The sequence below is a fragment of the Rattus norvegicus genome, chromosome 5 (genome assembly GCF_021556685.1).
Source record: "Rattus norvegicus strain SHRSP/BbbUtx chromosome 5, alternate assembly SHRSP_T2T, whole genome shotgun sequence".
Classification (NCBI taxonomy): Eukaryota; Metazoa; Chordata; class Mammalia; order Rodentia; family Muridae; genus Rattus; species Rattus norvegicus.
This window is the reverse complement of record NC_141538.1, coordinates 141,851,126-141,878,890: the sequence shown is the minus strand read 5'-3', so window position 1 is coordinate 141,878,890 and position 27,765 is coordinate 141,851,126. Positions and strand designations below refer to the sequence as shown.

The following is a 27,765-nucleotide window of genomic DNA, read 5'->3' as shown; positions in this document are numbered from 1 at the left end:
GGCGGTACTAATCACACTTTAGTTTAAGCTGTTTTCCCCTGAGGTTTCAAGGCCAGACTGAGACTTCTCATCCATGGCTGCTTTGTTCACCATGGAAGTCTGTGCTGCTACTTACTCTTGCCCTTGCTCCTGAAAGTTTTGTTCATCATTTCCTGGGCGAAGCAGCAAAGGGGGTGCTGATGTTGGCTGGGTATAAAGGCCTTCGAGGCTTTTTAATAGTAATCCTATCGTGTTTGCTAGGGTGGGATTGGAGTGTCACAGATTGTAAATCTAGCATCAGTGTTTTGTGACCTTCTGGTCTTGAAGTTGTTTATTTCTATCCTCCCTTCTCTTATTGACCCATTTAATAAAATAACTACCCTCTGCCTCTATAGGGCAGGTTGAATTTAGGGCCTTATTTAGCTCTATCACTGAACTGAGTTGTATCCCCCAACCTACCCACCCTACCTACCCACCCACCCACCCACCCACCCACTCATCCATCCATCCATCCATCCATCCATCCATCCATCCATCCATCCACCCACCCGTTTAAGACAGGGTCTCACTATATAGCCCTAGGTGGCCTGGAACTCACATTATATACCACCCTGGGCTGGAACTCTCAGAGAGTCTGCCTCTTGTCTCCTGAGTGCCGAGATTAAAGGCAAGCACCTTCACACCTGGCCCCACCCTCTTTTTACCTTTTTTTTTTTTTTTTTTTTTTTTTTTTTTTTTTTTTTAAGAATTTTGAGATGGGCTCTCAGGCAGACCTTGAAATTGAGGTCTTCTTAAACCTTCATTTCCTGAATAATCCCTGGCCTGCAGATCAGTCCTGGCCTAAAAAACTCAATGTATTCTGTACTTATGGGACAATATACACCACCAAAGGCCATTAAGGAGCACTTGGAACAACTGGCATTGTTTTAACTGTTTACTTAGGAAAGTGCTAAAGCAGGGACTTGTTGATTTGGGGTGAGAAGCTAGGGAGAACAGGAGCTGTCTTGATGGCTGCCCTTCCCCACCCCCACCCGCCACGTGTTGATATCACATCTCCCCGCCAACCCCCAGTCTTACAGTGTCAGCATTTGATTGTTATCTGTGTACTTGAAAGCTATTGGAAGTCCTGTTACCCTGTAACAGTTACAGGAAGGATCGAGGAAAAAGGACAGCCAGCCAGGAGCAGGGTCTAGAGATTCAGTCTCTCTTTGGAACCTGGAGTTAACTAAAGGCCTAGGGTCATGGACAGAAGGCTGTGTTTGTTTTCTAGTGGGCTGGCTTTACCGAGAAGGTCACAAAGACACAAAACACAGGCCATTGCCACAAGCCTAACATTTTCATATTTCTTTCTGTGCCAAAGAATCTTTGGTTGGTGTTAAGAATAACTAGTCTGTCTGTGGAACTACCAAGGCCTTTTGTCTATCAAAAGAAAGGGGCTTTTGATTAAGCCTTCCTTCAGTTACTTTCTTTCTTCTCCGTAAATTGCTATGGGAAGATTTTAGAGCATCTGTAGGTGCTGTGTTTGAGGAGGTGGGGCAAAGACAGGAGAGCACCGCAGAGTCTTCACTGGCTCTGCTGCTCATCCACACAGATGAAGAGCAGCAGGCTCTTGACGTCGGCTTCTTTTTGCCCTTCCATGTGCTCATGAAGTCTATCCCAGACAGTAGTTCTCTTGAGTCCCACAATACTGATATGTGCACCAAATTACACAGCCCCAAACCTTAGTGACTTTGGGCAGTATATTTAATCTTTAGATCAGAGTTTCCTGGATATAGTGTGATAATTCTAATAGTGCCATCTTAATAGGATTGTATTGAATGAATTCATATGTGGAGAACTGAGAAATTGCCGAACATCTACTAAGTGCTCTTTGAAGCAAAAATTACTGCTACTATCTATGGCAAATACTGAATATACAATCAATTAATCAATTAGTCAGTTAATTAAGTGCCACTGGGGACCCAGCCCAGGTCCTCACAAATTTAGGCAAACATGCTATCAGATAGATGCCCCCTCTGCCAATGTCATCTTATTTTCTTGATAGCTAATTCCAAACTTAACAAAATCAGGTTTTTGTCTTTAGAATGAAAAAGAGCCAGATGATCTCATTAGGCACAAATCAGACCCCAGAGGGGGGAATATCTGCCTGCCTGCCTGCCTGCCTGCCTGCCTGCCTGCCTTTCTCACTCGTGTGTGTGTGTGTGTGTGTGTGTGTGTGTGTGTGTGTGTGTGTGTGGTGTTGTTGTTTTGTTTTGTTTTGTTTTGAGACAGTCTTGTGTAGTGTAAAGAATATATTCTTTAGCAAAAACAGTTTCTGAGAACTGCAGAATATAAGTGGTTGTGACTAAAGGTCATTTACTTTCTCTCTAGACTGAAGACAGTGATGGAGAAAGTGATACTATAGTGTAGATAAACTTTAAAGTGTATATGCCAGTATGATGTTCTTTTATTTGAAAGCTATTGTTCATGGTAAATCAATGTCTACAACTATAATCTACTTGTTACCTTGTTTCTTCCCCATACCCCCTTTTGTTTTTTGTTTGTTTTGTTTTTAATTTATTTATTTACATATGTGAGTACACTGTCTTCAGACACACCAGAAGAGGGCATCAGATCTCATTACAGATGGTTGTGAGCCAACATGTGGTTGCTGGGATTTGAACTCAGGACCTCTGGAAGAGCAGTCAGTGCTCTTAACCACTGAGCCATCTCTTCAGCCCTGATTTGTTTTCAAGATTTGTTCTCAATGTATCCCTGGCTTTCCTGGAACTTTCTATCTAGACAAGGCTAGCCTTGAACTCAGAGATCTGCCTGCCTCTGTCTCTGGAATTTGTGGGAGTCACTATCACCCCCCCTTTTTTTTCTGTCTGAGAAAAGTCTGAGCCAAAGTACTGGGGGGGGGGTCCACACACATAAAAAAAGTAAGAGGAGGTTTCTCAGAAGGTAAGCAGGAGGCATCCTCAGGACTGATGGGTCCTGGGATGCTGGGACCAATGATTGCCACCAGGTCTTGGGTGTGTCATTAGTGGGGATGAAAGTAAATGCTAGGTCACTGAATTTCCCTGGCCATAAGTGAGAGACCATGTCTCCAGGCTGTTTTATGAGCTGTCCTTTCCTTTCCCAAATGGCTGGGAATGGCTTAGGAAGAGATACAAATTTAGGGGTTTTACTTCTTTCTAGTCTTTTCTGTATTATCCATAGCATCTGTTTGCTTGCTTGCTTGCTTGTTGTATGCATATGTGCACATACGGAGGTCAGAGAACAACTTGTAGGAGTCAGTTCTTCCTTCCACCATATAGATCCAGGGACTCTGACTCAGGTGGTTACGCTTGCGGCAGGCCTTTACTCCCTGAACAATCCTCCAGCTGTCTTTATGCTTTCAGAAGGATTAGCTTTTGACTTTCTTCCCCACTCTCTTGAGGGTAAAAACATTTCTCATTTTACTTACTCTTGGCAGAGAAAGTTCAGTTATACAGGGGACCGTAGAGTGCTTGCTGGCAGGCAAGAAGCCCTAGGCTGTATTCTCAGCACTGGACGTAGTGCTACATCCCTTGTATGTATCATTCCAGTACCTTGGAGGGTGGAGGAGCAAGGATCAGAAGTTCAAGGTCATCCTCAGCTACATTAGGAGGCTGAGGCAGCCTGAGCTTCTTTAGACCTCATTTCAAACAAAACAAAACATGTATAAAGTAAAATTCTAGTCAGTCAAATTATCAGGAGAAATATGACTGAGGAACCAAAGTATATGAATGTGGGCTTGAAGGGCTGGGGAGATGTCTCAGTGGCTAAAAAGCACTTGCTGCTCTTGTAGAAAACACTGGTTCAGTTCCCAGAACCCACTTGGCAGCTTACAACTGTCTGCAGCTCCAGTTCCACGGGATCCAGTGCTCTCTTCTGACCCGGCAGGCACCAAGGGCGTATAGCATACACATACATGCAGACAAAATGCACATACTCAGAAGGTAAAAATAAATCTTAAAAAACAAACACATGGTTTTGCCTATATGTCAGGGCAGAGTTGAAACATCATGTAAAATAAGGGGCATTTTATATTAAACTTTAGTCTACTCTGTAATAGTGACATGGAGCTGACACTTGAGGACGGACGGTTCACACTGACCCTGGCAGCACAGCTCCCTTGGTGTGGATCCTGAGGGAACTGGGTGGGTTACACCTCAGCACCACTTAAATGACACTCTAGCCAGACTTGCAAAATCTGTGGCTACGATTATACTGTGTCGTTCCTGCTGTTTTTATTTCAATTTTTTTTTATTACACTCATTTATTGTGGGCACACATGAGCTGCAGCTCAGGTGGAAGTCAGAAGACATCTTTGTGGGGTTAGTTCGTTCATTCTGTGGGCTTCAGGGACTGAACTCGGCTTCTCAGGCTGAGTGGCAGGTACGTTTATTGATGGAGCCATCTCACAGATCCCACTTTCTCAGTTTTTCTTTGTTTTTCAGTTTGTAGTCTTCACTTTGTTCTAAACCTATTTCATAGCTACTTTGTAGTCATTCTCCCTTTTGTGTGTTAGGATGGAGCTCCAGTCCTAAGGCTTTCTTTCTTTCTCAAGACAGAGTTTCTCTGTGCGGCTCTGGCTGTCCTAGAACTTGCTCTTATAGACCAGGTTGGCCTCAAACTCAGAAATTCACCTGTCTCTGCCTCCTTAGTGCTGGATTAAAGGCATGCACCAAATCTGCCCTGTGTTCAGCAATCTTTAAGGAAGTCTTGGGGACCTGTATTGTCTTTTCCAGTTTATACTTTTAGTCGTAGCAGCCATTTCCACCTTCCAGGCCCTCTGCTCAGTTGCAGAAACAGTCTTACAAAGGGCTGCCTCAGTGTAAGGCTTTGATGGCAAGCAAGTAGCATGCTGTGGAGGAAAGGCTGTCAGGGATTTAGCTCAGTGGTAGGGCACTTGCCTAGCAAGCGCAAGGCCCTGGGTTCAGTCCCCAGCTCCAAAAAAAAAGAAAAAAGAAAAAAGAAAAAAGAAAGGTCAGAAGACCTTCATTTGAGGGAAAGGCTGTCTGTTAAACTAGCTGTGTCCTGTCAGCTTTCTAGGTGGCCTTAGAGTCTTCTGTCAGCAGTCAGTTGGTGTGTCTCTGGGAGCTTTCCAGATAGATGGTGATGTGCAGAGGACTGCCTTAGTTCCTAAGGAGAGCATCATCGGGGAGCGTTCCAGGAGCCATCCACCTGTCATTCTTAACAGTGCACGTTTTATCGCGGAAGTAGAGGTGGAGGCAGAGGCATCTGTGTTCGTTGGGCAATCCAGGATTCTAATACTCATCGCTCCCTCTTGCCGGGCGTTGAATTCTGGGACTACACATGCTGTGGTGATTCTACCACTGACTCACGCACACTGTCACTTGGCATTGGTGATACTGTCAGCTTCAACAGATAATTTTGGGGAAGTGTCTCAGTTACTCTGCACTGTTTGCTTCGATATCATGACCAGCAGCTGTGGTAAATGGGAGAGCCACTGCCCTTTAAAGTGCCTGTAGGCAGCTCTCAGTGACCCTCAAGCTTCAAGAATCATTTGAATGAACAAAATGCTAAAGCTCTGTGGTCAGCTGGCTCCTAAGAAAAACTGTACTGTTATGGCAGTGAAGCTCCCCACTGAATAAGTAAACGTCAATTTCCAAGAAGCTGTGGGTAGTTATTTCAATGAGGTCGAGAAATGGGAAATGGTGGTGAATGTGGAGCGGTGGGGGACGTGGGGGCACAGAATGGAGGCTGTCAGGGAAACAGTTATTTCTTACAGACTTTTATTTACAAACTCGTGTGGAGGAAGGTTTTGGAAGAGCATAGAGCTGACCAGTGAACTACGTGACAGTTCCATTGTTAGCTTTCCTTTAAGAGACTGTCTAACACTTTAGAGGATTCCTGCATTAAATTCATCCTAAAATCTGAAGAATAAGAAACAGACGTGTTGTATTGTGCTCCTGGCAAAATCAGTTGGGTTCGTTTGCCCTGGCACACTCCTTGAGTGGGGATTCAGCATTTTCTTCTTTTTCCTTTTCTGTACTTCACCGCACGGGAGCAAATAGTTGCTGCATTTGGCAACATTCTTTGCCCAAAAAATTCTTAATACATGAGGGCCACTGGAGTTTATTTTTACTTCTCCTCATGATTGAGGGAAGGCAGCTGGCCTCACTGCATTCCCCTGTGGAGGCTTCCAGCTGCCCAGACTTCCCTCCTCTCCACCAGGCACATTCCATCAGTCTTAAGGCCTGACCCTCAGGAGTGACATGGACTTTTGGATCTCTTCTTGCAGCAAGGCCACGGCAGGAGTTAGGTGTCCAGTAAGAAGCCGGAGGAACAGGTGGCCTGTGACTTCAGTATAAAACTTCCGACTCGGAAGGTGCTTTTCTCATCCATACTTCTCAGAAGTTTCCATCAATGTTCTGTCCTCTTACCCTCCTCCCCTTTAGAGATAGTGTCTTACTGTGCAGCCCTGTCTGGCCTGGAACTCACAGAGACCTTCCTGCTTCTGCCTTTGCAGTGCTGGAGTTAAAAGTGTGCACCACTATCCCCTACACTAGCTCTCCCTTGGCTCTCTATTTCCTTCCTGGGGTCTCCTAGGAGTCTGTAGGAGATGGGATTTAAGGAATTAAACTACAGTGAACTTATAGAGAACGATTAAATGGTGCTTAAGGAATCATTTAGCTTCTTTATGGGGGACAATTGGAAATCACCAGGGGACAGGGTGTAATGTTTTGACTGACATATCTTTGCTGACCAGGACTGCCTGCCCTGTTCTTTTCATCTTTAGCAGCAAGGCGAACACCCACGCAGATGTCCTTCTTGCTGTCCACCAGTGGTCTTTACTCATATGCCTCCTGCTTTCTTCCTGCCACCTCCATGCTGCTCTGACTGTCCCAAGGAAACCAATTACACCCACAGCACTTTGGGTGGGACTCAGCTGCCCTTTGTGTGTAGTTTCCTGAAGGCCTTAGGGTGAAGAGCAGATAGATAGGGGGGCATACTAGGGAGCTGTGGGATTGGTAGGAGAAGCACCAAGGTGGGAGCTGAAGAAAGCTGGGTTTGTATTCAGTTGCGCTTTGAAGAACTGTTTGATCTTGGGCAGGTTACTTAATCTCTGTAAGTCTTGGTTTCTGCTTATATAAAGTGGGAGTGAAGACTCCTCCTACCTTTATGAATAGAAGTGGAAACCATTTAAGTTACATATGAAAGGACATTGCTGGCACCCATATATTGAGCACTTACTTATGTGTGTGAGCTTTGCTGTGAGGATTCAGAATCTGTGATCTAGATTGCCTTTGGTCTCCTCTCACAGTGTTAGTTGTACAGTTTCTATGCCATCGTTGCCATTGTGCTTTTCTTGCTTTGTTGGAGTCAGGTAGTTGTAGTACACACAGGGTCTCAGGGACTTGTCATCTCCAGCACCTCCCTGAGGTGGCTCCGATCCACAGAGTGAAGGAAGAGTGTGCTGTATGAACGCAGTACTTAATGTTACTGCAATCGGTTCTCATTGTCACACACAGGCCTATTTGACACTTGTCATGGCATTCTAGTAGTCATGCCAACACTTATTTCTCTTCAAAAGGATTTGTAGACATTTATCTATAAAAATATGTACATCCGGGGAGGAGTCAGGGGGTCAGCCAAAACTTAGTAATGCATGACACGGCCATAAAGAAACTTGCTATTTTGTAAACTAAAACATAAAATTTAAAAGTTATAATTCCTGAGGAATTTTTGGTAGAGAAGGAGGGCACAGTTAGTCTGTTCTTTATGAGATGAGATGAGCCAAGTCCCGCAGGGCCTGGCCTATCATCGCAGGCTGTTTGCATTCCTCTCAGCTCCAGCAGTGCTTGGCTGAGTCTGTATGTCCGAAGTCCTAGACCCATCTGCCGGGCTGTTTGGGAAACTTGTCTAAAAATGTTGCTGTTAGCTTCAGGTGTCAACTTGATACAAACTTAGGGTATCCTGAGAGGAGGGAAATCTCAACTGAAGAATTTCCTTTATCAAGATTGGACTGTGCCCCTGTTTGTGACACATTTTTGAAATTGATACAGGAGGCACAGCCCACTGTGGTCAGTATCATTTCTAAGGACATAGGGCTGTATAAGAAAATCGAATGATCAAGTCAGAGGGAGCAAATGATCTTTTCAACCGACTGTACTGGACAGCTTACATAGTAAGTTGCAGGGTAGTCTGGATTCTAGTTGAGATCTGGTCTCAGATAGGTAGGTGGGTAGGTGGATGGATGGATGGATGGATAGATGGATGGATGGATGGATGGATGGATGGACAGAAAGAAGAACCAGCCCTAGGTTTATTTACTTTTATTTTCAGTGTATATGGCTTGCTTGCATGTATGTATGTACACCATGGGCTTGCCTGGTACGCGAGGAAGCCAGAGAGGGAATTGGATCCCCTTGAACTGAGGTTACAGATGGTGTGAGCAGCTGTGTGAGCACTGGGAATCCAAACTCCGACCATTCAGCTACTGTGCCCACAGTGCGGAGCCTGAAACCTACATAGAATTTTATAGTCCCAGCACTCAGAAGTCAGAGGCAGGGAGCTCCAGAAATTTCAGGTCAGGCAGGGTTTCAGAGGCCCTGTCTACAAAAACAAAACAAAAAATGCACACAATGAAGAGACAGAGAAACTGGAACCCTTATTTTGCTGATGGGAATATGAAAAAATTGCATCTGTTTTAGAAACTAGCAGTTCTCCTAAAAATACATTCAGGAGAATTGAAAACATACTTTCCCAGAACGATTTCATAAAGATGTTAATAGCTCAACATATGTAATAGTGCACACAACCAAATATCCACTGCTGATGAGTAGATCAAACAAAATTTACCATACATTGAGCAAAGTGCCGATCAGTCGGAGCCTGGCCTACCTGGAGAAGTGCATGGTCTCACCCACGATAGCTGACCTCATAGTGCTCGATTCCATTTGTACACAATAGGCAAATCCTCAGAGGCGCAAGTAGACTCATGGCTGCCAGAAGCCAGGCTGGGGAAACTGAAAGTGACTGCCGATAAGATGTAGGGTTTCTTTTTATGGATAATGAAATGTCCTAAAATTAGATGGTTGCACAATTTTGTGAATATAGTAAAACCCACTGAGTTGTAGACTATAAAGATGGTGACTTGCCCAGTGCATTAATTCTCAAGGAAGTTACTGTCAAAGCATTCAGGTAGAGCTGACACCACATGACTCAGCTGCCCAGGTGCCTGCTGCCAAGCCTGGTGGCCAGAGTTTGGTCCCTGCGACCCGCATAGTGGAAGGAGAAAACTGACCCCCAAATACCTGACCACCACATCCATCCTCCACCACACAGGGAATAAATACATGTAAATTAAGTAAATTAAAACAAACCCAGAGGGTGATTTGTATGTCTGAATAGCAGGCTGTCTGTTTTACCAGCCATTAGGCTGCCAGTGTGAATCCTGTAGTTGGAGTATGGCTGTCTTGAGCACTGGGCAGCTGTGTTACCCCAAACAGGTTTGCAACCATTTACTGAGATAGCTGATGGCACTCTGTATCAGAATATAAGATTTTATAAGCCAAACACTCTGGGACTGACGCTTTTCTACCTCCGAGTGACAGTGCCCTATTCTACTTCTTACACCATTCTTTAAACATTATGGCCCACTGGAGTAGCCAGTTTGTGTGCCGGTTCCCAGCCACATTCCTAGCCCCAGCCAGAACCGCTCCATCTGTGAGCTTTCTCTGAAGCATTCTTTCCTTGGGTGGTGTGTAAATAAGGTCTGGAAGGACCGCTGGGTGGCGCCTTCTCCCAGAACACTCCTCCAAAAGAATGGCTAGCCACAGGATCCAGCCTGCGCTGGCAGGAAAAGGTGACTCATTTTTCATCAAAGGCATTTCAAAGAAAATATAATGACAGGATGATGTCAGAGGAACAGGTGGAGACAGGACCTTTGATTGAGTGTTGAATAGAATGGTTGCCTGGACAGTGAGAATGATTGACTGGCATAGATCACAGGAAACATCACCTGTTTTTTAGTTACCTTCTCAGAAACTCTTGTGTGGGCAGTGTTGTTCATGTGCCCTCAGAGCATGTGGTCGAGTCTGTGCTTGTCTTGGGTGTATCTACAATTGGCCCACAACATCCTGTGCCAGTCATGGACTTCTTTAACGTGCTGTAATCCCATGTGGTTTCTTTCACTCTGCAGCATTCTCTGGCTAGCCAGGTCTGTGTCTTGGAATTGGGTCTCACATACTTTTGGCTGCTGACTTAGAGGTGTGGCACTTTCTTTGACATAAACACAGGGAATTGCCATGACATCAGAAGCCAGGGGTGCTACCTTATTGCCCAAAGTTGTCCCTCCACTGTTTTGAAGACTTTGATCTTTATGCTAACCTGTTTTTCCACCCTCACTGGTTTTTTTGAGTAGAGCACCCTCCAGTGGTTAACATTGGTAGAGCTATTAAGGATAAATGGCTTTTGCTACTTTTCATATTGCCGAAGCACTAAAGTTGGTTAAGTACTCAGACTTTTACTTTCATTAGGATTTCACGAGTATGTTCCTAGTCAGCACTATGTGTATATGATTGTACAGTTAGAGGTTAAATCAGTTTACATTACAGGAAAGAACTACTTGTTAGCTTGTTTCAATTTCAGGCCTCTTAAGGAAGGTCTTAGGGAGATAGATGTTCAGCGGTATCAATTGCTATTCTTCATCAGAAGGTGCATAGCATATGGACTTAGGCTGCACGGGCCACCCTCCAACCTGGAAGATATTACTTCTCTTGAGGATCTATCAGAAGCAAGAGCTGAGAAATGCATTTTGAAAGCAAGAGGAGAAAATGTTGCTTTTTTTAAATTTATTTATTTATTTATTTATTTATTTATTTATTTATTTATTTTTTGATAATGTCTTCACCTGACACCTCCTGGCTCGTCAGTCATGACCTCTACTTTTAGACAGAACTTTTAGGCAGTGGGTGCACTGTGAGTAGAAAACTGATCACTGGAGTTGAAGGAAGTGAGGCAGGAGGGACTGCATCAGGTAACTGACAGAAGGGTGCTGACTCTCCTCCTTGCCAGCCGCACTTCTCCCTCCTTTCTCTGTGAAAGAAACAGATCATTACCAGAGCTTTAACCTGAAGTGCCAAAGGTCTCAGGGAGAAGTGCTCCCAAAGGTCTAGGGTAAGTTTAGCTTGGGAGCTCCCCAAAGGTGATCTTTGTGAGGAAGTCTTACAAGTCATCCTTTGCTTAACCAGGTCAGATGTGTCTGAGCAGAAAGAGTTTGGAGCCTCATACGTTCTTGTACCTGGAATCTCCACTGGAGAAGTGGAGCATTGACTGACCTGTACTGGAGAGCGCTCTGAAGCCCCAGTTAGCTAGGGCATTAATGATCTTTCCCTCCCTCCCTCCCTCCTTCCCTCCCTCCCTCCAAAAGATTCTATAGACTATAAGATAGATGCCAAACTTTTCGTTTAAGACTTTTATTAATCCAGCCCAACCTTGGTTGTAACTTTTTTTTTTTAAGTGAGGTCTCGTGGTGTATCCAAAGCTGTCCTGGAACTTCATTATAGCCCAGCCTCAGAGTCCTCTTTTGTGTGACTCTACCCGTGGTTCAAACCACATCCTTCCAGTAATAGGAATCAAGCCTGAGTCCTCAAGCATGTGAGCCAAACTTCCTCTACCCCGAGTGCCCTCCTCCATGGCTATATTTTTTAATTTAGAGAGATTTATTTTTATATTATGTCGTGAGTGTTTAGGCTGAAAGTATGCATGCATGTATGAATGTATGTCTATCATGTACATGTCTGTGCTGGTGGAGATCAGAAAGGGCATTGGGTCCCTTAGAACTAGAGCCACCATGTAGGTGTGGGTTACTGAGCCCAGGTCCTGTAGAAGGCTACCCGGAGTGCTGAGCCATCTCTCCCACACTCAGGGTGTTCTTTCAAACAGCCCAAGTGGGTCAACTCCTAAGTCCCATGCCTTGCCCCAGCTTCCTCGATTTGCCTTGGGAGCCTCTCCTGAGACTGCTTACCCGGGGTTTTCCTATTAACTTAGGTTGAAAGGCTTGTACAGCAGTTGCCTTGGCCTCCTGAGCCATCTCACTGGCTGGTGAGTTACTGTCTCTTTCTCTCCCATCTCCTGGCTCTTTGGTTGCTTTTTTGTGTGTTTTAAATTTAAGCTAATTTGCCTTGTTTTATTTCCACTGTTGCTTATTTTTCATGTAAATTCCTTCAGGTTGTTCAGGTTTGTTGCTGTCAGTAACCTTAGAATCCCCTTTAAAATGTTCAGTGTCAGGGTAAGACAGAAGGGTCACCTGGGCCGCATTACCACCCTCCCCCCACCTTCCGCCACCAGTTTAATGTTTTATGTTCTAGTGGTAGGCCTTAAGGAGCTGACTGGTGAGTAATTAACCAGGGGTTGGAGAGAGAACTAGTTTGGTGACGAGCTTCTGGAAGCACAAAGACCTGAGTCTGAGTTCTAGGATGCCTTCGTGTAAAAAGGCTGGCTGTAATAGGACACCTGTCTATAATCCCAGCACTGGTGAGGTAGAGACTGAAGTTCCTGAGACTCCTGCTCAACCTAGTCTGCTTGCAAGTCCTTGAGCGGTAAGCCAGAGAGCCTGTTTCCCATCAAGATTTTTCTCTGTCACACACATGCATCACACCACACAAAATAATACATGTAACATTTTTTTCTTTCAAAATCTGAGGATTTGTTTTTTTTTAAAACAATGCCAGGCATTGAACCCAAGACTGTGACTTGCACCTACTAGTTCTATCTAAAAGTAAATCTGTGACTCTTGGGCTGGAGAGATGTCACGTTGCATAAAAGCAGCGCTATTCTAGCTCAGGATAGCTGATTTGACTCCCAGTACTTATTTGCTGTACCTCCTCTCCAAGGGATCCAACATCTGTCCTCCGAGAGCTCCTGTACTCACATGCACACACCCAGTCACAGGCCCATACTGGTAATTAAAGGACAAAAACTCAAAAAGTATTTGTTCATTACTCTCCAGCTTATCACTTTTGTGGTGTTTTCATTTCTGTAGGCTGTGGTTTTTCTTTATTCCTACAGTCACTTTTCTAAAGTTTCCAGGAATGGACCAAAATTAGGAAGAAGCTGATTTTCTGTTTTCTCCTAGCACTCCATTCAGAAGCTTTATTCTAAAATACTTGTATATTCTTTTCTTTCCATTCTCTCTTCTCAATTAGATTTTCCTTTTGGAATGTCAGCTTTTGTTTCAGATGCTTGAAAATCCTCAATAATCTTCCAGGCCTAGCCTCACATGCAAAGATTTTTCTGACTTTTCCAACAGCCCACTGCTGTTGACTGAATTTCCTTCTTTAAGAAATCAAAAAAATGATTTATTCATTTTATTATATGTGTGTATGTATACCTGAGAATACCTGTGTGTATGTGCCATGTGTATTTGTGACAACAGAGGTCAGAAGAGGTCATTAGATACCCTGAAATTGAAGTTATAGGCAATTGTCAACCACTGTACTGAAGGTAGGAACCAAACTCTGGTCTTTTGCAAGAGCATTAAGTGCTCTTAACCCATGAGCCACCCTTTGAGCCCTTAACCAAGTTTCTAAAAGTTCCTTCCAAAGTTCTTGTAGTCTTGCCATTCTCAGGATAGCTCTCATACTGCTTTGAGTTAAAATAACATATACATGTTATTTCCCTCTGGATTGCCACTATAGGACTGTCTCTATAAGTGTCTTTTTTGTTACCAGTAATAGTTAACATAGTACCCAGGAAGTAAATATTTCATGGAACTGAAGAGCTTTTGAGCTAGAAAAGAATTTAAATATGTAAAGTGTTAACGTATCCTATTATCCAGTAACGGAAGCAGTGTGGTTGGATGTCATTAATAAGCTAGGTGTAGAACCAGAGCCATAAACTCACTCTTGAGTTCTCTATTTGCTAACTATATCCATCTGATCTGATGTATGTTTAATTAGATGTTCTGATTATTCCAAGATTAGCCGGAGAGTACTTTATGTTTAATTCTTACAGAAATTCTTTTGCATATTTTAGCTTTAGTACTTAGGTATACCTAAATTAGAATCCCTACCCTCACCCTATAACTGGGAGCTTGGTTATTTTGGGTTTTGTGTTTAAAAAAAAAAAAAGGCTGGATAATAGTATTATTGCAAGACACATGAGCACCTAAGACTCAAGAATTGTATCTGAGAGAAAAAGTGTGAGCATGTGTACTAAAAGGGCTAGATTTCAAGAAAACAAAAACCTGTGACATAACATATTTGAGATGATTAATTTTGTATATAATAATAAAGTGTAACTATTAAATCCTAGTTGAAAGCTTTTGCCTATTCATTAGAGACTACACTTATAGATGGTTGTGAGCCACCATGTGGGTGCTGGGAATTGAACTCAGGACCACTGAAAGAGCAGCTAGTCCTCTTAACCACTCAGCCATTTCTCCAGCCCCAGGAAGTGTTTTTGAAGTTAACTTGCAAAAGTTTCCCACCTGCCTGACAGCTCTTTGAGATTGTTGGAGTAAGCTCCATTATTTAATGTTTTAGGGAGTCAGAGCCCCAAATATATCAGTTGAAGAAAACTGAGCTTTAACTGTTGTCTAAATTGGAGCTGTTGAGTGTTAAGGTGCCATTTGCTCACTGATCAATAAAGGAAGATGCTGTTCTTTTTCTTAGCTTTCCTGTAGGCATTTGAGGGCGGCAGGTACACAAAGATTTTCCTTCCTCAGAGATGTCAGGACAGGGCCTTGCACTGTGATGGCAGACAGTGATAATGGGATTAGCTGGACAAAGCAGTTGCATGACCTAGAACCAGCCTCTAGGTTGGGTTGTTTTGCCTTGTGCCCATCGATTTTGGTTTTATGCAAATTAGAAGCTGTGGCCTCCGGTTTTCAGGGAAGGACTTGTTTTATTCATTGACATTTCACCTGTTTCTGCATTGCTACCAGCTGCCATTACAATGAATTCACAGCAGTTCTAAGAACTACAGTGTTTGAAAAGACTATTTACAGAACTGTCTCTGTCCTCAGGATTGGCTGTGTGTTTTCTTTAAAGCTTAAATTGCTGCCCAGTTTCCTTTTATGACTTGCTCAGTCCTGGGCAGGGGAGGAGGAACTGGGGGAAGCATTACTCACCAGGCATGCAGAGTATGCCCTGACTGCAGCAGGTCTTCTGAGCTCCACGGGAGTAGGGGGCGGGGTGGGGGGGGGCGGTCAGGGGTCAGAGACAGTGCCTCTACATTCTGTCTGTTCTTCTCTCTGGGAGGACTCATCACAAAGACCAAACACTGGCTTCCAGTGAGGGCAGCTCATAGATTAGCCAGATTCTGGTGATGCTATTTATTTTCCATGAGAACACTGATCTGACTGGACCAGCATTGTTTCCTCCTATGTCATGGGTGTATATTTTGAGATAAGCTTGGGTTTGCATGATTGAGGTTCTATATCCATTTTACTAGAATAAATGCAACACAGGGTATCTTTGTCTTAGCTACACACTTTAGTCTTCTGTGTCTGTGTTTGTCCCAGGGTCACTGGGAGTTTCCGCTCCAGATGAGACTCACTAAGCCTACAGTAGACCAAGTTCCCCGTCCTTGCAGGTATCTTAGCGCAGGAATAACATGCATTTCATACACTCACATTGGAGCACAGCAAAAGCTGGGAACCTGTATCAAGAACTCTGCAGATTTAGTGAGTATTTGAAGAATATTTATTCCAGATGTTAGATGTTTCTATCTGTTTTGTTTAAGATAAATTTCTCCTTGGCTACTCAAGCTGGTCTCAAACTCCAGAACTCAAGTGAGCCTCCTACTTTTTTGCCTCCTACGTGCTGGGGTTACAGGTTTGTACTAACCATGCCCAGTCAGGTTCTTGGATCAAGAATGGAGCCAAAGCGGTGCTAAAATTACTTTTGTTTAATTTTAGTGTTTTTTTTTTTTGTTGTTGTTGTTTGTTTGTTTGTTTGATTCAGGAAGCTCTGGCTTCCCAGGTACTCACTAAGTAGCTGAGGCTGGCCTTGAACTCTTTATTCCCCTAATTTTACTTGGTAAATACTCACGTTAAAGGCACGTCACCACGCCTTGCCTTTAAAAGAAACTTTTTAAGAATTGAAGGAGCGCGGCACACACCTTTAATCCCAGCACTTCCTTCTTAAATTCCAGGCGGAGGCAGGTAGATCTCTGTGAGTTTGGGCCAGTCAGGTCTGCAGAGTTCCAGGACAGCCAAGGCTATTACTCAGAGAAAGAATGTCTCAAACAACAACAACAACACCCCAAACCCAATAAAAAGAAAAAGGAAACTGACCTGATAGTATCCAGGTACTTTACAACTGAAGCCATTTTTATGGCTTTGTTACTTTGTGTTTTCTTCTTTTTTTTTTGGTCTTTTTTTTTTCCCCGGAGCTGGGGACCGAACCCAGTGCTCTACCACTGAGCTAAATCCCCAACCCCTGTGGTTTCTTCTTTTCTGACCCTTTATCCTCCCAGTGTCAACCCCTAACCCTAGATAGAGAAATGGGGATAGAGAGGAGAGAGGAACTAGGGAAATCTAATTTATTTACTTTTGTTTCTTCTTTGAGCACCGAAACCAACCCCCGCCCCTCTCCCACACCTAAACTACCACCAACCTCGCCTATTGGAACTCTACACTTTATATACCCTCTGAAAAGTTCCAGGAATTCCAAATATCATACAATTACAGAAACTATCTGCCACTAGCAAGAACATGCCTCTGCTAGAGCACAAAACAAATTATAGTCAGCTCCTGAAGTCAGTCCAAAGCAGCCCTATCCCTACACCTGGGATTAAAACGAAAGCACATTCTTGTATTTCTGTGTTTTGAAACCAAATTCCAAAATTGTCACTACACATTATTTAATATGGGTAGCTACTCTGAGAAGTCTCTCTCTCTCTCTCTCTCTCTCTCTCTCTCTCTCTCCTCTCTCTCCCTCTCTTTCCCTCTCTCTCTGTCTCTCTCTCTGTCTCTCTGCCTGCCTGTTTGTCTGTCTCTGCGTGTGTGTGTGTGTGTGTGTGTGTGTGTGTGTGTGTGTGTGTCCCTCTCTTTCCTCCCATTTCTTCTCTCTCTTACTATTATGAATACAAAGGACATAAATAGTAAGTGGCTTCATCCAGGGTCTCATAGTTGTGAAGTGTACTGATGGGGAGTGTCTATTGGTACATTTCATTTGGTTTTGATGGCAAAGGTTTTATTAATTACAAGCAGAATTCAGTGGTAGAATCTCAAAGACTAAAATAGTTCAAATGTAGTAGATTTGGTATTTTGGTGTTTTGAGAGATTCTCACTGTGTAGCCCTGAATGGCCTCTGTCTATTGGGATTAAAGGTGTATAACACCATGCCTGGTTTAGATCTGTATCAGTTTTCATTGGGAAATTTGTTGTTGTTTTTTTTTTTTTTTTTTTTTAAGATTTATTTCATGTATGTGAATACACTGTCACTGTCTCCAGACACACCAGAGAGGACATCGGATCCCATTACAGATCGTTGTGAGCCACCATGTGGTTGCTGGGAATTAAAACCTCTGGAAGAGCAGTCAGTGCTCTTAGTTGCTGCTGACCCGTATCTCCAGTCCAGGAAATTCTTCCTGTTCATTTAGGGTTACTGCCACAGTCTAGAAAACTGTTAAGACCCCAAATTAGTTGTTGTGTGCAAAGCCTAGTTCTGAGCTGGGCCCTTTTTCTGAGACTTGAATATCTCTACCTTCTGCAGACACAAACCTGCCAGGTAATTTTATTGACTTCTTGTATTTATGGCATCTTGGAAAAACTAAAGTTCATCATCTGTTCTTTTTGTTTGTTTAGTTTTTAAAACAAGGATTCTCTATGTAGCTCTGGTTTTCTTAGAACTCATTCTGTAGATCAGAGATTTGCCTGCCTTTGCCTCCCAAAGTGCTGGGATTAAAGGCATGCACCACCATTGCCCACCTTTTTTTTCTCATGTAATTTTCTTCTTTCTTTGTCCTCTTCTTTTCTTTTCTTTTTTTTTTTTTTTTTTTTCCGGAGCTGGGGACCGAACCCAGGGCCTTGCGCTAGCAAGCACTCTATCACTGAGCTAAATCCCCAACCCCCTTTGTCCTCTTCTTAATCTCTTCCTCTTTCTCCTCCTCTTCCTCTTCCTCTTCTCCTTCTCCTCCTCCTTTTCTGTTTATCATCTGTTCTTACCCAGTGCATGCTGAAAAAGATGCAGACTTCCCCTTAATGGGCATTCAAGGGAATGAAAATTTTTTCTAGGAAAAAAATTGGCAATTTATAGCAAGATTTGAGATCTGTCTCCACTGGTGAAGCTTCTTTTCCTTGTATCTTCTTTTTTCTGTGTTTATGATGTGGACTACCAGAATTCTTCAGAAAAAAAAAATAGCTAGATTGTATTATTTTGCTGAGGGAAATGGTCAAAATTCCCCAGGGACATTACTTAAAATGGTCCTGTGGCTACTGATTAGATTCTTCTTTTTTCCCTATGAAGAAATGCTGTGGAAACATACTTTGATTTATTGAGATGGTAGCTTAGAGCTGTTAAATATGCAATTTATCTTGCCATTTTTCCTCACATTAGTCACTGAATGCTCGATGACTGTTAGTTCCTAAGAGCTCTTGTGTTTTCATGATAGTAATTAATATTGTGTTTCAATAATTTATAAAATGAATGCTAAAAATTAGTGTTTCCTCATCGATTTCTAATACTTGCGATGTAATTTTATTATTCCCATTGTAAGGTAGAGAAAACTTGATGTTGGGAGAGCAATGGCAGTCTCATGGAAGGAGGTTGACCTGTAACTAACTCAGTGTGTAGCTAAGCCCTTTGAGTTCTAGATCCCCTTCACAGCTTCCTGATTACATGCCACCTCACCCATTATGAAGCCAGAATTTGAATCTAGATTTGGTAACCAGATCATACTAAACTTAAAGCCTGGGTCAGAGAGACAGACAGATAGACAGAGAGATAGACAGACAGACAGAGACAGAGAGACAGACTGCTTTTCCAGAGCATCTCCCACTTCATTTCCTATTTTATTTCTCAGTTTATCCTTTATCTTTGCCTTAAAAAAAAATAAAAACTACATAGCCTTTGCCTTGTTTCTTTGTTTGTTTGGTTTTTGTTTGTTTTTGTGTTTTGAGACAGGGTTTCTCTGTGTTGCCTTGGCTGCCCTGGAACTCATAATGTAGACCAGGCCAGCCTCATACTCAGAGATCCACCTGCCTCTGCCTCCTGAGTGCTGGGATTAAAGGCATATGTTACCTTCTTTGCCTTTCTTTAAGAGCCTCAGTTCCTGAGCTGGGCAAGGTGACTGTGGATGCCAGGTATAGTCCATATCTGTAGAGAACTCCAGAAGTAAAGTTTCTGAATATATAAGCCAGCTACTTCCTGTCTTTATTTCTTTCCCTCCCTCCCTCCCTCCCTCCCTCCCTCCCTCCCTTCCTTCCTTCCTTCCTTCCTTCCTTCCTTCCTTCCTTCCTTCCTTCCTTCCTTCCAGACAAGGTCTGTGTATGTAGCTCTGGCTGTTCTGGAACTCACTATGTAGACCAGGCTGACCTTGAACTCTTATCTCCTTCTGCTTGGGATAAATGTGCCTGGATTCTTTATGGTTCCAAGAAAAAGAAAAATTTGCACATGTATTCATTTTCCTTTTTAAATCCCCAGGTGGATTTGGAAGTCCATCAATAAAGATAGCTTGACTTCTTCCTTTGTGTGTACTATTTGTGGGGACCAGACTGCCTAGGACATGTGTACTATCTATCTGCGGGGACTAGACTGCCTAGGACATGCTGAGCTTTCTCTGTACCAAGGTGAATGGTTTTCTAGGCACTCGTTTTCTACTCTGTGGTTTGGAAATATCACAATTTGCTGGACTCATTTTTGCTTTTGTGACCCCTTATCCCTCCCTCCCTCCCTCTGTCCCTTCCTCCCTCCTGTCATGGTACTAAGTCAAACTCAGGGCCTTGATCATGCTAGGTAAATTTTGCCACTGAGCTATTTATGCCTAGTTCTTACATAATACTCTTTAGACCCTTTTGTTCAATATCTATTTGCTTACTCCACAAATATTCGGTTATTGAGATTTTATGAAAAACATGCAGGCATTCATCTAGTGTCGACAAAATCCAGGGGATGGAAAGATGGCTCAGTGCTGAGGCACATTTGCTGTTCTTTCAGAGGACCCAGGACCCACATGATGTGATATCTGTCACTCTAGTTCCAGGGATCCATCCGATGCCCTCTTCTGGCTTCCTTGGGCCCTGGACATGTGGCACAAATATATGCATTCAGGAAAACATTCATACACATTTAAAAAACTCTTTAAAAATAATCCATGTATTCAGCTGTATTATAAAGTACTAAACATCATGAAAGACAGATAAAGTATAGTAAAATAAGAAAGGAAGGAGAAATCAGGGAAAATTCTGTAGAAGTATTGGCCTTAAGATGGCTAATAGAAATCCAAGTGGTGAAGAGCACTGGCTGCTCTTCCAGAGGTCCTGAGTTCAATTCTCAGCATCCACATAGTGTGTCTTACTACCATGTATAATGGGATGTCTTCTTTTGGCCTACAGGTATTCATGTACACAGTGCCCTTTTATATTTTAAATAAATAAAACTGCAAAGCCCTGGGTTCGGTCCCCAGCTCCGAAAAAAAAAAAAAAAAAAAGAAGAAAAATAAATAAATAAAACTTTAAAAAAATTGAAGAGAAATCAAGAGTTTCTTGTGCATTGGTTAAGAGCACTGACCGCTCGTGCAAAGGACTTAAGTCAGTACACATATGGCGACTCTTGTAATTCCAATTCAGGGCACCCTATGCCCCTTTCTGGCCTTCACAGGCACTGCATACAAAATCAAAACATAAAATCAAATAAATAAATCCTTTAAAAATTACAAATAAGGATGCATGGAACATTTAAAATGTACTAGTCATTTTTTTTTAATGTACCAAAGAGATTAATCTTGTGGTAAATGAATGCAGGATTGGTGGGTGAGAGACAGGGATTAGATAGGTTAGGTTAGGTTAGGTTATCAAGGTGATGAGATCAGCTACCAGCTTGCCAAGGTATTATACTGTCTGAGTTATGATAATAGCCACTAATTATTGGGCATATGTTAGGCATTTAAGTGCATTCACTCCTTCATATAACTTTAGTAAGACATGTTCTGTTATCATCATTTACAAATAAGGAAGTGGAGCTTTCCTTAAGTTGAATAAATTGCTCCTAGGCACTAAATGACTTATACATGATAGTCTAGATGTGAATACAGGCCCATTTGACTATGGTAATACTAATGCCCAGGTTTGCTGATAAGAAACAGGAACATTTTACTTATTATGTTCAGTGAACACGACTATGTGGAATATTCACAGACAGTCTAGGACTTTGCATGTTTATCATTGTCTCAGTATCATAGAGGCATCTTGGGTGCCTCATAATTCACTGATATGAAGATCACATCCTCTGCCTTTTGACAGAGGCCAAGTACTCACAGGAGAATGTAGGTCAAGAGAGCGTCAGGGCCAAGCTTTTATGCCTGGATCCTGACAGTCCTGGCAACTTAAGGTTTCTGATCCTATCTGTAATATGCTTTCCCTTCTATTAAATTTATAATTACAGCTATATTTGAGTATAGATGTGTGGGTGTGAATCTCATCTTAAAGCTTTAGTCTTCTGCTGCCATTGGATGTTTTGAGACCATGTAAAACACAGAACATAGCTTCTTACTGGCTTACTTTGACCCTGTTTGCATACACATGAAGAGATTCTGGGGTATTGAGTAGTGTTGAGATTTCTTGTGGGTAACAGTTGTGGGAGACCATCTAAAATTCCTGTGAGTGAAGTGATTGCAAAGAGACAGGTCTGCAATGTTAATGGAGTTCTGTTCTTTCTTCTACAAGGTAGCTTTGGTGGTTGTGTCCATTTGCTGTTAGCAAAGAGATATATGTGACTTTAAGTAGCCTGTTCTGTGTACAATAAATGATCTCTAAAAAGAAAACTAGCCTCTCCCTCCTGCCAGCCTCTAACCACTTCCTGTAAGTGAGAGAACATAGACCTCTGTTTCACCATGTGAAACATCGATTTTATTTTCACTGAGACAGCTCACTTCTCATTCTTTTTGCTTCTCTAACACACACACACACACACACACACACACACACACACACACACACACACGGAAAGGCTACAGATGAGGATTTCTGCCTGTAGCATGTAGAGGAGTGATGTATCTAGAGATAAGCATGTCCTTACAGGAGTATTTATACAGATTAAATGAATAACATAGCAGGGTATTTTTGTTGTTGTTTGTGGGATAGTCTCACTGGATAGCCCTGGCTGGCCTGACACTATGATGACCAGGTTAGTCTTGGACTCACGGAGATCTGCCCGCCTGTGCTGGGACTAAGGTGTGTGCCACCATAACTGGTCCTGGAGTCGCTTTATAGTAGCTGCATGAAATCTGTTAGTTTTTCTTCCAAGTAACTCCATCTTTGGACATCTTCTGTGCTTGCCTCTGCTGTGAGGAGTGTCACTGTTTTCTTTGTACCCAGGGCTTCTTTCATAAGGCTGTGTTTTATTTTATTCTTCTAATTGAGTGAATGAAGCACTATTTCATAAGGGAACCCCCATTTTGTAATTGAATGAATGGCCGTTCTGTTTATATAAAGATGTCTCACTGAACTGTGCCATTGATTTCTTTCTCCAGTGTTTATCCTTTAACAAGCACTGTTATGCTATATTTCATTGCATTTCACATGCTCAACAGAACTCTCTTTTTGGTACTACATCCCTCTTACTGCAGGATTCCTGGAAAGGGTGATTCACTAGTCATTGATTCTTCTCTTTCCCTTTGTTCTTGATTTATTCTGTCAGGCATTCTTCCTTCACAGGAAAGCACTTAGTGCTCACCTCACAGAAACACTGTTGACCAACAAGCTAATTGCTTTGTACAACACTTCCCTCGCCTACTCCCGGGACAGCTTGTCCTTTTGGTTCTCCTCCACTTCTGGCTCCTCTTACTCTTTTTTTAAAAACATTGTTTGCTGGTTTTCTTCTTTCACATCTCATGCTGGAGGGTTTCCAAGGCTTAGACCTTGAACTTGATCTTTTCCCTCTCTGTGTTTACTCTTTAAACAACAACATACAGTCTCCTGGCTTTCAAAACCCAGCATGAACACTTCTGAACTCTAGTATGTCCAGTTGTCTATTCAATGTTCCACCTTAATATCTAGTAGCCATTTCAAACCTAATATTCAAAGGGGCATATTTCACACACTTGCCTCCCATACAGTCAACAACCGACCAGAGCTACCTCCCAATGCCATAGCTTCTGCTTCTCTGACAGTTGCTACCTTAGCCAATGACAGCTCTGCCATCGTATGGGTGCTTGAAACTGAACCTGAATCCTCTACAAGTGTCCTTAGCCACTGAACTATAAAACTATAAAACAGCACTGGCTGCTCTTCCACAGGATCAAGGTTCAGTTTCCAGAACCCATGGCAGTTCACAGCTGTCTATAATTCTAGTTCCAGGGGATCTCACATCCTCACACAGACATGCATGGAGCAGAGCACCAGTGCACATTACATTTTTAAAAATTATTTTATTATTTATTCATCTGCATGTGTGTATGACACATGTATACAGTACCCATGCAAGCTATCTGATAGCCTTGGATCTCGAGTTCCAGGTGTTTTGAACAAGCTGATAGGGATATTGGGAACCAAACTTACAAGAACAGCACACCCTCATAGCCACTGAGCCATCTCTCCAGCTCCCCCACAGTCTGTGCCCCACCCCCATTCTTTCTTACAGGCATGCGGTGTCATACCAGCTGGAGAAATACAGAGGTGCACACAACTGTGGATGATGCTGAATTTAAAAGCTCCTATTGTATTTGTCCCTCCATCAAAGCACACTTAATATCATTTTGGTCGATAGATTAAAATTTGATCTTTTTACTAGGGAAATAATAGGGCAACAGATGTGTAACGCAGCCCTCCCCTCCCCTTTTAAGTAAATGGGACCTACTCTGTAGCTCAGGCCAACTGTAAACTGTAAACAACTGTAAACTACCTTAGTGTTATGTATCCTGAGATTGCAGGTGTGCACAGTCACACTTGACCTATTTGCACTTTAAAATATTCGCTAGAACACCGTGCAGTAGCCCAAGTTGGTAGGAACGGGTCCTTTCTTGAGTGGAGGGTGGTAAGTGTTGCAGAGGACAGTAGGTGTACTCTCAGCTGTTGGGAGCAAATGTTATTGTGTATGTCCACACTGAACTTTGTAAAATACCTTTTTGAGAGAGGTGGTGGTAGCTCATTTAATTTAGATTGTGTAAACTCTGTACTAGCCTTTGAATGTATTAGGTTTGTCAAATAATAACGTGTGTAACACAACTCACCCTTTCTGATGTGCAGTTTACTGTATGTGGACCCATAAGAGCAGAACAAGCGCTATTATGATATGTAGAGCACGCCCAGCACCCCGCAGTTCTCTTGAGCTAGCTCTTGTAGTGCATCTTGGCTCTGTTGCTTTTATTTCTTTTTTTTTTTTTTTTTTATTTAGAGAATACTTTATTAGTTTTTGTAATCAAACCCACGTATATAAGACCTTACATATTTAATACAGTGTGTTACCCCTGTACAAATGGAAAAAACTTAAGTTCAACATTTCTAGACCAATATGGCTGTTAATTTCTGTACAGTGCCAACTCAACACAGTAAACGGGGATACTTTTTTCGAAAGTTGACAGCACAGGTAAAGTTTCAAAAAATTCAAATTATATATCTGTATATATATATTTATATTTATATAAAAAGACCAATAATAGCAGTGTGTTATTGTTGCTTTTATTTCTATTGTTCTCCTATTGCATGTAGCCCTTTGTGTTTGATTTCTCTCGCATGTAGACATTACAACACTTGAATGTATCCCTAACTTTCTTTTTATTGCAGAGCAGTGGTTCTGTGTATGGACACACCATACTTTGATTAAAAGTTCACCAATTAATAAACATTAAGTTATAATTAAGTTAATAATAACATTGAGTTATTATTTTGTATAATATTAGTAATTTAGCATTCATATACAGGTCTCTGTGTGGGCCTCTTTGTTTTCATTTTGTAAGATTGTTCCCAGCGAGTTTGCTTGTATGTGTATGGTTAACTTCATAAGAATTTGCTTAACTCTTTTCTGAAGTGGCTGTTGTAGTTTATACCTCCCCCAGGTCCAATCATTGCCAGACCTTGGAATCATTGGGTTTTTTCATTTGAGCCAATCTGGCTGGTAAAAGATTCAGAAGCTGCTACCCACATCAGGCCTGTAAGCAGGCCCTGGTTTTGTGGAAGGTTATAGGGTTTCTACTATCTTTTAGTTCCTGATGCCCATCCTATGCCCCCATCGATACCCCCCTATAGCTGATGGGAGGTTTCAGTTGCTGTTGTTTCTCAACTCCTGAAAAGTGCCCGCTCTACTCGTAGAAGATACCCAGTGCTCGGGTCTGTGAACTGGGCTCTGTACTCTCCTTTGGGGTTGTGGCTGTGGAAGGGTCGCTCTCTGGCTGTACCAAGGCTCTTGTATACTTTGCCTCCTCCCTGCTAGAGTCCCTCCAGTGCGTCTGTGGCTCTTCTTCTGGCTACATCCTGAAGTCTGGCATTCCAACCAGGCGGAACGGAAAGTTCAGAGTGTGACGTCCTCTGACACCCTCCCCTCTTAAAGGTCTGAGGTTTGTTTAAGCTGACCAGAGGATGCCGAAGATAGAGGTTTGAGTCAGCTCCACACTGACTTCAGCCTCCTTTTCACTCTTCTTCCTCCTTCTCATTCCCCTCCCCCTGCCAACCAGTTGTTCTCTGGGCTTTGTCTGAGACACACTGTAGTTTTAGCACTGTAGTTTGCTGAAAAAAGCGCACAGACGAGATGGAAGAAGCTGCCAGGAAGTTTCTGACCACATGAAGCCTGGGCATCTGCCTCTGCCGCTGAACTGATAGCAAGGGGCAGCATAAGCTCAGGAGAAAGGCATCCAGAGGCAGCACTGGGCTCCGCCTGGGGCTCTCTCAAGGGAGGAGAAAGGACAGGCCTGGAAATGCCTCTTTTAGATTCATCTTATTTGCCACCAACCATCTTTATTTTGACTCATATTCTTGGAATTGCTGGTATTCTGTACTGGAAGAGATGTGCCAGAGACAGAGCAGGTAACTAAGTGGTGCCTCCCTTCTTTAATCTTCTGTGGGGCTCCTAGGGTGGGGTAAGGCAGGGAGGTCTTCCCACTTGCTTGTTTGCCTTAAAGGGCCAGTACACCCTTCAACTGCTGTGCTATCAGGGGATAGAGGGGAAAGACAGAGGAGAGGAGAGGGGAGGGAGGGAGGGAGAGAGGGGGGGAGGGAGGGAGAGAGAGAGAGAGAGAGAGAGAGAGAGAGAGAGAGAGAGAGAGAGAGAGAGAGAAAGAAAGGAAGGGAGAAAGGGAGAGACAGAGAGACAGAGACAGAGAGAACGCGAGAGAACGCGAGAGAATGCGCTCGAGCCAGACTCCTTCCTGTTCTGGGACACTGGCTGAGGGGGTTGGGTAGATGAGGAATGGTTTCACAGTTGAAGAGAAGTGACCATTGCTCTAAATGTGTCTTGCCTTACAGGATTAAGGCCTTCCTTACTTTTCTTTCTCTATCCCCAAGTGGAGTTTTGGACCCTGTCACCATCTTCTGAAGCATAGAATTGGTTTAGGCAAAAGAGGAGGGTGATTACAAGGAAAGGGTTGTGTGGCTCCCTTTCTGAGGTACAGTCTGTTCTTTGATGTAGTTGATGCTGTTCCCTCCTGGGGCATTTATTTCACAGTCTAGCTATACCTAAGCCACACGTGTTAGGAAACTGATGGTTGTTTTATCCCCAGGAAATCAGACACTGCTCATTATGGCACTGGAACTCTGGAGATACTGCTGTTGGTTATGCTATACTCCATGGCTTTCTGACTGGCAACTGTCAGGATCAGCCCAAGTACAGCTGATTCTGAGTTGCTGTGTGTGAGGACTGTAAGGTGTACTTGTTCTGGAGTATGCACACCCTTGGGTTGCAGTGCTTTTAATATTGTCACTGTCACCAGCTCACTGCTTCCGTGCTAGACGACTTAGGTACTTGTCTCTTATAAGCTAAGATGAGCTTGATGACCTAGTGCTTATATCTATGAAAAGTTCACGAATGCTTGACAGAATTAGAATCAGATCCTGTTGATTCCCCAGTGTCCTTTTCTGGTTCAGTCCCAGAACTTTTGGCTAAGTATTCAGGTTCATTGTGTGACTCTCTTAGCAGAACAGAGGCAAACAATTACAATTGTGTGTGTGTGTGTGTGTGTGTGTGTGTGTGTGTGTGTGTGTGTGTTGCTATGTTTAAGGGGTACCCCAAAGTAAGCTTAGAAAGAAACGGGCAGCTGGGTCCAGTGACAAGCATCTGCAGTACTAGAGCTAAGACAGCTAAAGCTGGGAGATCTTGAGATCGAGGCCGGCCTATGTAGTGAGCCTTTATCTCAAAATAACAAATGCAGGGTTTAGCCTAGTGTAAGTCTCTGGGTTCAGTCCCTAACAGTGAAAAACAGAAAGGAAAGGGTAGGCAATGTTTGGCCTCTGATTTATCATTTATAAAAAGAAAATAACATTTAGATGGAGTCTGCAGTTTTCCTTTCTAGTACATTGTGGGGATGAGATTGGTTAATGGCCTTAAAGTCTATGGAATTTAAGAGCCATTGACTCCTTTTTAAGAACTTTTGTTTTTATGTTTTAAAATATTAACTTTACAAACTACATTGAAATACATTAAAATTAAAAGAATACAA

The 27,765-nt window shown here is 42.8% G+C and overlaps 1 protein-coding gene across 19 annotated transcripts in view; it reads left to right on the top strand.

Annotated features, from left to right (window-relative positions):
• The window catches only part of Macf1 (microtubule-actin crosslinking factor 1), a 325,822-nt gene that overhangs the window by 87,980 nt on the left and 210,077 nt on the right, over positions 1-27,765 (top strand). The window contains exon 1 of one of the 19 annotated variants that reach the window (XM_087549956.1): positions 25,787-26,137. Coding sequence (XP_087406082.1) covers positions 26,029-26,137 — 109 coding nt within the window. The 5' untranslated portion in view covers positions 25,787-26,028. 19 annotated transcript variants of the gene reach the window in all.